This window comes from Momordica charantia (genome assembly GCF_013281855.1).
Source record: "Momordica charantia cultivar OHB3-1 chromosome 8 unlocalized genomic scaffold, Mcharantia_2.0 BLBB01000008.1, whole genome shotgun sequence".
NCBI lineage: Eukaryota > Viridiplantae > Streptophyta > Magnoliopsida > Cucurbitales > Cucurbitaceae > Momordica > Momordica charantia.
Window position 1 is genome coordinate 20,607,714 of NW_028275166.1, and position 10,503 is coordinate 20,618,216.

General features: G+C 33.5%; 1 protein-coding gene across 2 annotated transcripts; it reads right to left on the reverse strand.

The window, feature by feature from the left end:
• Window positions 1–519: 519 nt before the first annotated feature.
• ARL1 (ARG1-like 1) lies at window positions 520–7,531 on the reverse strand. Of its 2 annotated transcripts, none has more exons than XM_088127921.1 (12): window positions 7,418–7,531; window positions 6,998–7,298; window positions 5,074–5,197; window positions 4,039–4,121; window positions 3,803–3,914; window positions 3,622–3,726; window positions 3,279–3,329; window positions 2,681–2,770; window positions 1,889–1,997; window positions 1,635–1,783; window positions 1,505–1,558; window positions 520–1,399 (listed from the first exon to the last, which is right to left on the reverse strand). In XM_088127921.1, the coding sequence occupies exons 2-12, from the start codon at window positions 7,132–7,134 to the stop codon at window positions 1,190–1,192; spliced, it is 1,224 nt and encodes a 407-aa protein (XP_087984047.1). In that variant the 5' UTR covers window positions 7,135–7,298; window positions 7,418–7,531; the 3' UTR covers window positions 520–1,189. The 2 variants fall into 2 exon arrangements, with proteins under 2 accessions (XP_087984047.1, XP_022157385.1); XM_022301693.2 differs by lacking the exon at window positions 7,418–7,531 and having other exon boundaries at window positions 520–1,091; window positions 1,169–1,399; window positions 6,998–7,399.
• Window positions 7,532–10,503: the final 2,972 nt, after the last annotated feature.

Consider the following 10,503-nt stretch of genomic DNA (forward strand, 5'->3'; position numbering starts at 1 on the left):
TCTGCATTGGTTCTGAAATTACTCCAGCTGACAGAGATGTAAATTTTAGGCTAAATCTATGAACAGTTTGGTTGGGTCAGCAGGTGCATAAACAACTTCAGTTTTATCAATTCAGTGTTAAATTTTTAATAAGAATATATTGAAATAAGATGGGTTAAATCAAGGTCGTCACTTGAGAGAGAGGTAGCTTTTGTCTTAATTGTATTAGGAAGAATAATTGGACATCGATTAGTACAACAAATTAATTAATGGAAACCGAATCTGTAGAAGTTTTCCTTGCTTCATTTCATTTTTGTTGTTCTAGTTTGATTTATCATTACTGTTTCAAGGAACTCTCGAAAAAATGGAAGCTATGGGGCGATAGAATCGTGAATTATATGAATAAATTGTAAGATTTGTGACGATTCTCACCAAACGCAGACCACACGATTAGCTCTACTCGAACTATGCAAGGGCAAGGCTAGGATACAAGACTCGAGTGCTATAGGCTTGGATACAAAAAATGAACCAATTTAGATATGAAAGATAAACACCAAATGGATTAACAGTTCAACTATTAAAATAACTCTCGTTTCCACGCTTACATGCCAAATCAAACAGCCATTCTGGCCAAGATTGGCACGTGATTTGAAACATCCTGCAACTCGGCTACTGGCCTCGGCGAGAGAATCCGAGGTCGATGAATACCTTCATCACAAGCCTGGCCACACTAAAAATAAACATTAACATTCACAAGAGCACATTGAGCTACATGAATGCAACTCAGCCTCGGGTCGTCGTACGAAATCCAGCTAATATTGCTATTCACAAAACTTAATTATATGACACATACAGCAGTTTAGCGATCGGATTTCATAAATAAATTATACAATTTACATGCATGCCTTTAGCTGGAGAAAGGATCCAACAACTGAAAGAATCTTTGTAGACAAGTTGTCATTCACAGCATGCCCATGTGGTTTAGGGCCACACTCATCAGTGATTTAGCACTCTGGTGTGGCTATTACTCACTCCCGTATTTGCTCCGATTAGATACCAATCGATCTGAATGCAACCAAAAAATTTACGTTTGGGGAAAAGATTCACCTTCCCTGCAATATTGAAGGTGAGTAAAGTGTCGAGGAAGGCCATAACACATGACAGTAGCGAATGCTGGATAGAAACATACTTTCATGATTCTCAACCTCTTTTAACAAGATTTTCTTTTATCAACCTTTAAATGGATATTGAACCATTTTTTCTTCTTAGGCCTATCCCTTGTAGATTTCCTCTCCCTTATTTGGCTGTCTTCCTTTGCTTCCTTAAACGAACCCCTAATTCGGCTCCTACTCCGTTTCATTGGAGGACCAGTTGTGTACGAGGCATGAATTTCATTTCTCTGTTTGAGAAGATCATCAATCTGGAAAGAAAAGGAGACAGAGCAGTCAGTAGTAAAGAAACAATCATGTTTTACATCAAATTCGCTAGGCAGCTAAAACTTTCGTGTATCTTCAAGAAAGCTTACCACTTGCATTTCTTGAGTGTATCTGCCAGTCATCTCTGTAAATTGTGCTAGTACCTACCGACATTTCTGATAATTATTAGTATGCTTTCATATAGAAAGAGAATACAGAGCTCATGTCAAAATATTAGACCTCACGATATTCTGTTTCAAATTTGGATATTTCCACCCTTTTTGTCAAAATTAGAGCTTCCACGGCTCTAAGATTTTCCTTCTCTTCAGCAAAAGATGCGGCAGAGAAGGCTTCGATTGTGTAGCTCACGCTTTTAAAAAAGTTGTCACCTAGAGAACGTGCAACAGTCATCAGGTTCACAAAACAACATTTTCAAACAAGAAACATTGTATTCCAAATTCAATATCTGAACATCAAAAGCTATTCAAACTGACCATAGACCGCAAAGACATGAGTCCCAGCCTTCAACTCAGTTATTTCACATGGCTGGAACCCATCTAGTTTTTTAAAAAAGGCAGCATCCGGATCCTTAGCGGCGGCCATCTGTAAAGATCATTAAAATTCAAATGAGCACAACATTATGTTGTTGAGCAGTTAGGTGTCATTTCAATTTAATCCTTGTCTTCTACTTCTTCCTTTATTTTTTGAAAAACAGGTGTATTTGATACGTGATAACAGTCCTTATTCCTCCTCTTTGTCCTGGAAAGGCTCTTATATGTGTTTGGAGAGAGGGGAAACAGATTACTGTTATTGTTTCCAATTAACAAAAGGTTATTGAAAATATTATTCGTATTCCTTAATCACTTAAAAGTTAATATCAATAGAATTAACCATCATGAAATAGTTGAAAATATTTTATTCTCATAAAACAGTATTTTCAACTAAAACTTCCCTCCTACACTGATGTGAGAGAGGAAATGCAATAGTTACAGTAGCAGCAGCAGCTGCATGAGGCTGCAGTTCATATGATACAAAACCTAATTCAAATGATTGCTTTATTTTTAAATTTTAAGGTGGTTTTCAGAAATAAATTTCTTTTTTCATTTAATACATTATAAAAAATTAGAGATAAAATGATTATCAAATGCCTTCCCATTTCTTTTATATACGATAGACAATTCTGGAAAATGATTATTAAACAAATTTTATTTTTTCATTTGAAACACAAGTAGAGGACAAAAAATGTTGTCAAATTTGATCTCAGCATTAATTTATGGTTGGCTTACCGAGTTCATTGTTGGGTCCAACCGATAGACAGGGAAACCAAGAAAATACATTCCTGCAGATGTTACTTTTCCTACTTTCGTACTCTCCTCCTACAAGTATAACAAGAATTTGAAACATATCAAGTACTGAGCTCTGAAGGCAAAGATTTAAAAGTTCCATCGATGGTCAAACAACAGAAGATATAAACATAAATAGGATGTTTCAACACGTATTCACAAGAATCACCCATCAAACGAAAGTAAATAAAAATAAAGTCTTCAAATTTATCCATTAGCGGCACACAAAATCAATACTCAAATGTATATTAACTCACCTTTCCAGTCCACAGAAACATTCTATTAATAATAACCAAAAACGTCATCTATAGCACGAAACTAAAAGAGAAAAAAAAGATTATGCATAACTGTTGAACAAATTACAAAAGAATAATATTATCTCATGCATATATTGATACTCCCAACTACAAGATGTTCCCACCAAGACATTATAATGAAAACCTATATTGCATATTCCTAATAATCTGCTGAGCAGATTAGTTTTGTAGTTCAGAGCATACCAAAAGGATGAAAAGGGCTACTAGAACAAAATGAGCAGTACCTGTAAAGCAAGGTTTAGTCCACCAGTTTCTTCCCGATCAAAATACAGTAACTACGTTAACAAATGAATGACAGTGTTAGAAAGTAGTTTATAAAAGATAAAATTTCATTTTAATTTTCAAGTTTTTTATCTATGGTGTATTCTAGCTGAACTAGTGATGAAACCTTATAAGTCTGTAATCATAAAATTGGAAAGGGAGGACATTTGGCGAGAATATGAATGTCAATAGAATCATGGCGGAGGCAATAGATCTCAATCTTTTATTTTTTCAGGAAATACAAATCTTTAGAGAGAAACGTCATCAGGCAAACACCAATGACATCCCAGAAAGCTATGGTTGGACCTTAAATTTGCTTTTATCAGGTGATTGAACTCTGCAAACAAGTCCGCCCTGTGTTTCCTCTTCAGTTATCATAACAGAGTAAAAGTGAGCACATTGTTTCTCAACCTGTAAAATTTATAGAATCCTATATTAGCATACTAATAAACTAAACAACTGTCGAACATTTGGCACATCAATGCACCTTCTTAGAAATAGGCGTGCCCAATGAAAGTGGATGAACAGTCACAACCCCATTAAGCGCCTCTTCCAAAACTGTTGCTGATACAGTAGTTTTAATTGGCACACCAAGCTTGCTGCAACCAAAAGATGGATTAAAATATATAGCATGTAAAACTCATCACATCTGGAGTTCTTAAACAATTTATCAGCTGAGATAACAAAAGTGAGAAGAATTAGTAGAAAAAGGGAAAAACATACCTAAAAAGGGCAGCAAACATGGTGTTCACCGCCCCCAAACTTGAAAGATCTAGCTCCAATTCTTGGCTTTCTGTTTCAACAGCCTAGGCAAAGGACAGCAACTTCACAACTTTCTTCATTTTGAAGTTTAATGAAAATTCATATCAAATAAACTGTAATATCCCAAATCTTCAGACAATGGTAGTTTCGTAATTTTCCTAATTTTAATTTAATTTAAACTTGTCCATCTATGATAAATTAGAGAATGATTTTATTCTCTTGTCCCTTTTCTAAATGTTATTTCTTATTGTAACTAAGTAATAAATATATTAATCAATTTAATAAATTCTTTAATCGTTTTCTTCAAATTACGTATTTTAAATTTAGTTAATTTAGTTCATTCATTTATTTTTTGATAAATACAAACAAATTTAATATTTCAGTTTCAAGATTTAAAACCTAGTAAACTGAAAAGGTAATAACTAATTTTAGTTAAAATATATTTTTCTATCTTTAAAAAATAAATAAATAAACAAACCTAACATATTTAGTTTTATAAATGTAACATATTAGTAACTAGAGCATTTAGGTATTGCATTCTACTTGCAATTTGCACCTAATTGTTGTTCCCCATGTGAAGTAATAATGATTGAATATTTTCTAATACTATCCCCCAGGATTTTGCAGGTGGTGCAGAAGATGCTAGTGAAGAGTCAGGACAAATGGATGTGCTGGGATGACCAGGACACCTTCCAGATATTATTCTACATTGTTTAATCTTGCTAAAGAATATTACAAATGGACTTCATCTTTTTCTGTTTTATTTATCTATTTATTTTTGGATTTATGTCATTGCTTTATGAGATTTAACTAATTTCATAATTATACTTATTATTTTACTATTTAGTATTTTCCCTAAACTACTTTAATTATTTAATTCATTTTTAAATCAGGAATTATTATTTAATTATTAATAAAATAAACTTTAATTTGGTTTAGCTATGTAAACATGGTAACTTTCCTAAAATGTGCAAGTCCACGTGCGAGATATCTCACCTCAAATCCAGCAGCATCATATTGTCGTCGTTTATCTGGATCTGACAAGATGGTGTAAGAAAAAGTGACCTCCTTAAACATATCTGCAGCCTTGGGATCATTTGAATTCTTATCCGGATGATACCTGGTTTTAAAATTTGAATTTCATGACCTTGTACTATCATATCAACATATTTAGTAAAAGAGGATTAAAAATCAAAAAGGAAAAATGGATTAGGAGATGAAATATGTGGCATGGAGTATTACCTCAAAGAGGCACTATTACCATTATAGGGCGACACTATAAGATGTATCAAACACATGCGTAGGAAAAATATGACATGGATACAGCAAAACAAGGGAAAGATGAGCTCTGAATGAAGTGGGAAATAATAGAGTTCACAGGAAATTGTGATCTAGTAGCTACTAAGAAGTAATCTAAACAATGCTTCACATCATAAACAATATTCATTGCAAGTATTATTATTAGCATCAAAAACATTAGGCTAAGGTGACTTTTGATTAAAATGGTGATTAAATCATCATTATTATTAGCACAGGAAATTGTGATCTAGTAGCTACTAAGAAGTTATCAATATAATGCTTCACATCACAATCAATATTCATTGCAAGCATTATTATTAGCATAGAAAACTTTTGGCTCAGGTGACTTTTGATTAAAAGGGGTGATTAAATCATCATAAAAGTTGCTTGAATGTACAACAAATGAAATGCACTACATTCCAGAAATTCTAAATGCTTCCTTGGCATGCTATCAAGTCAAAGTAAGATTATATTAGTGTTCTGATCAATTCAGAGATGTTTGGATTATAATATAAATCCACTCTACTAAGAGATGCTAATTGTATACACACCATCATCTTGGAGATGGTAATTGTATAATGTCCTTAACAACAAAAACATTACATGCTACTCAGTAAACGAACTGAAATAGTTAAAGTTTCATTTTATATTTCTAATATGAAGGTTTCAAATTGACTACAGGCCTTCAATTAAGTTTGTTTGATAATACCATAACCACAGAAGCACCCAAGATTGAAAAAACTATTTCCAATTTCTAACCCAAACCATTCATGTCAGAGTACAAATTAGACATGCAAACCAAAAAATCCTTATCATTGAAATTCTATATATACTATAGTTTTAGACACTGTATGTAGTGTTTTTGTCTCACGTTTAAATAAACTGAGTCATGTAAAACACTGAACTACTCGTTCACTTCAGGAATAATTCTTATAAAAAGTGTGGCATGGACTGGACCATGAATAGTATAACAAATATAAATTGTCCATATGAACATTTGTGTCAAGAAAAACATTGACCTCAAATAAAAAATTAAGTAAAGAAACTATTGAAAATTGAGATGGTTGAAGTACAAATATGAGAATTGAACGACAATTGTAAAATCAAATAATTAAAATAGATAGATTGACTTTCAGATAGATTGACAACCTCGGGCTTAAAGTGTAACCAAGGATTAACGAGGGAACAAAAAGGAACAAGAAAAGTTAAATAACCTCCATACTTAAGATTGTTAAACTCATTGCCACTGGTAGGCAGCGGCAGAATAAGCAAATTTCACAGTGCTACAGTTGGGTGTCGGTGAGTCATAACCCCGAATCTTGGAAGTGTTCCAAAGCTATCGCCGCACTCCTCTGTCCCTTTTGATCGAGGGACAGTCTAAATATGACTTTACGTGATATCTTATCCAACCCAAAAAAGAAAAAAGAATACCCCTCCATATCTCCTGAGAATAAGGCTCAGGAATATGGTCTTGTATGAATTTGAAGTTTCAAGATGACACTGCTGTTTACAGCTGAAATAACTACAACCAGTATCCATAAAAAAGGCCGAAGTTCCACAAATGTAACCGAAGAAATAAGGAAAGCGAGGTAAGAAAAAGATATTCGTAATGTGAACCTACTTGAGAGCCATTTTTCTGTAAGCGCTTTTGATTTCCTGATCGGTGGAGTTCCTGGAGACACCGAGTACCTCATACGGATCTCGACGGTGCAACACCGCAGCATCTTGCTTCTCGGATTTGGATCCGTGCGCCGGCATTCTTCGAAACGAAAAAGAAAACCCTAAAACCCCCTGTGTGAAGTTGGGATTTCAGGCTGAAACTGGAGCTTGCAACTGCAATTTGCCCATGGAATTTGCCCTCAACCAAAGACGGTAATCTTAACAGAGAACAATTCCATGGACATCCAGCCGAAGCTTTTGCCCTTTGGATCGATCACATAGAACGAGAGAAAGCAAGAGAGAGAGAGAGATTAGGTGTAGAGTGTGAGAGTTGTTTGAAATTTGACAAAATTAAATTTCAAGGTTTAAAAACAATTTTCACTTTTTGTGCGTATTACACAACGCAGCCGCAGCACCGCCGGCGCCCGCTACGCTTTTACCCACAATCTTTCAGCGCCCGCCACTAGCACTTAGCAGTCTTCTAAATTTTCATCATCCAATTTCCAAAATTTGTTCATAATTTCAATTTTAATTCAATTGGATCTAACCACCCCAAATCACCGAGAGGAATTTTATGTTAAAATACTATTTTACTCTCTACATTTTTATTTTGATTTATTTTAGTCATTTTACTTCTAACTTTGGTTTATTTTAGTCTATATAGTTTTAAAAATGAACATTTTAGTCATTTCATTTTATTTTTAATCTCATTTTTCTATGTTACATTACACTCAATATATTTATTGGAGTATAACCATGAATTTATATTAAAGGGTTTATGTTCTACATAAAATTTGTATTAAAATTTTAAAAATAAAGATCAAAACGGTCACTTTTTAAAATTTCAGTGACCAAAAGATGTACAATGACTAAAATGAACGAAACCTAAAAGTACATGAATGAAAATGAACACTAAAATGAATCAAAGTTGAAACTATACAAATAATATTTTTTTTAAATTCTAATGAAATTACACATACATATATACTTCTATATTTTTTTTTTAAATCTCTTGCAACCTTTAACAATTTTCTTTTATATTATTAAAACATATGTTTTGATCATATATTGGCATTAGATTGCTAATCTTACAAAGATTAATATTTTTAGTCGATTTGAATGTATTTCAGTGGATAGAACATTTTGTTTTGGTCTGATAATCGAACATCTTGAAAAATGTCCTAGTCCTAAATTTTTTTTGAATGGATTGTACGACCTGCAAAAGAGAAAACTCAAGTTAGTAGTATTCGAAGTGTTCTCTAGATGAACAATCAATCACGCATACTTAGATACAAGCATTATTTTTCTATTTATATTTTCTCGACAAATCAAGTTCACTTCATGACGTTAGTTTAATTGTAGTGGGGCGATGGTTGACAGAAGTTCGACTTTGAGAGACGTCGGGCAGGGTCTTAACCACTATCAAGGTCATGTTGTGGTCGGAGGTATTATTCCTTATCCTCATTCCATTCTCTCCTCTTCTACCATGCAGAAGGGTTGTCTTTCACTACCCAACAATATTTATTACTATCCTTAAAGATCAACGTAGGATTTGTTGAACTAAAATCCTTAAAGATCAAGGTAGGATTTGTTGAACTTAAAGATCAACTATATTAAAAGAATATTAATATTTTCACTTCTTTTATTTTTTGTTTGGTGATTCAAAAAATGCAGAGTGGGACAATAATTGTTTTTTTAAGAAACAAATCGCAATCAGTGTGGTGGCCTGAGTGAGAAATGTGAACCCCTTTCTCCAACCCCCAAAAACATTGATTATTCCTTTATTGTTTTAACATTATTGTATTCGGTAACCCCTTCTTTAATGATTACGATTTCATACTTTCCCAAAAAAACATTTATCATTTTAATTACTCTAAAAATCAAGATGACGTGGCACATTTTTACCTCCTAATTAAAAAAGAAAAAACTCTTGACATGATTTTTGCTAATAAATCAGTTTCAATTAACGAGAAAAAATAAATGTCAATTACTATTGAATTATACTCTTTTAATTAATAATGATATGATTTAAAAGGGGTTAAAAATTTAATTTTTTATTTTTATAAAAGAAAGTAGACTTGTTTGTTATTTATTTCTTCCTTTTGTATTTTTACCTTTAAAATCTTAGCAAATTTTTAAAAAGGCAATTAGCTTAATAGTTAATATAAGTTAGTTTTGTATTCAGAAAAAAAGCATAGAAATTTATAGATAATTACATATAAACTGACAACTCATCGACCCTACATTAGACAACCACTTGCTTCACTGAAAAACAAGAAAGCAAAAATTTTCTTTTTTAATTTAGTTAATTAAAAAAAACAGTTTTTTGACATACTCCAGGGTGGATGAGTTGTGTTACAGTGGGTTCCTTGTTTGTATAAAATTAGGTCATTGAGTTCAATCTTGAAAAACAACATTTTTTTGTATAATTTTTTCCCCTATCTTTGTCCTCTCACCCTTCTTTTTGCAAAGGTAAATAAATTAAACAAAGAAACAGAGGATCTTACAATCCGAGATCAAGACACAATACCCAATAGGCAAAACAAGAAAAGAAGACAGAGGGTGAATCAAGAAAACAAATCCCAAGCCAAGGGAAGTATAAGATCATAACTCAAACAACAACTCCCATATAGTACAACGATAATAAACCTCGGCTTTCAAAGCACGCAAGAGGACAAAAGGCGACCGACCCACCCCACCCGCATGAACTCTAGCATTACGCTCCCTCTAGATAAAAGACACAGTCAAAGTCCACGCCAAACGCCACACACACGACGAGCAGATTTCCCAACATTAGTGTGACAAATCCAAGCAAGCTCCGTAGAACAATATGAAACCCTGTGAGAAGAACCATCCTAAGCAATTATGCCAGACCAAACCTCCCAACTAAAGGGACACTCAAAAAATAGATGATCTTGGGATTCTCAACCAGCACAAAAAAACACAAGAAAGAGGAATGGAAGAGTCCCAAATTCAACCAAGCAGTGAGCCGATCATGCACTGCCAACCAAGCAATGAAAGAGTGCTCCAGAATGCTCCCACCAAACCAAAGTAGAGGATACCAAGGAACAGGGGGTCGGGACGGCCGCAACACACCCTACGCACTCAACACCGAGAAGATACCTGATGGCGATGGAATCCAAATGGGCACATCAACGCCTCCAACTGAAACCGGCATAGAAGAAATCTCAGAGACCAACTGCCAAAGATCAGCCGACCCCCGGGACCAGCGCCATGAACCATCGGGAAATAGAAAATAAGCAACTTTTGCCTCTGTTGGCTTTTTGGCCCTTAATCTCGATTAATTAATTTAATTAATTAATGTTTTGATGATAACAAACACACTTAGTATTAATTGTTTTTGGTGTGTAAGAATTATTGTTATAAAACATAAATTTAATATGAGCTTCAATAATATTATATGATTTACTAATAATACATATTTTATTTATTGATAATTTTAGTGTT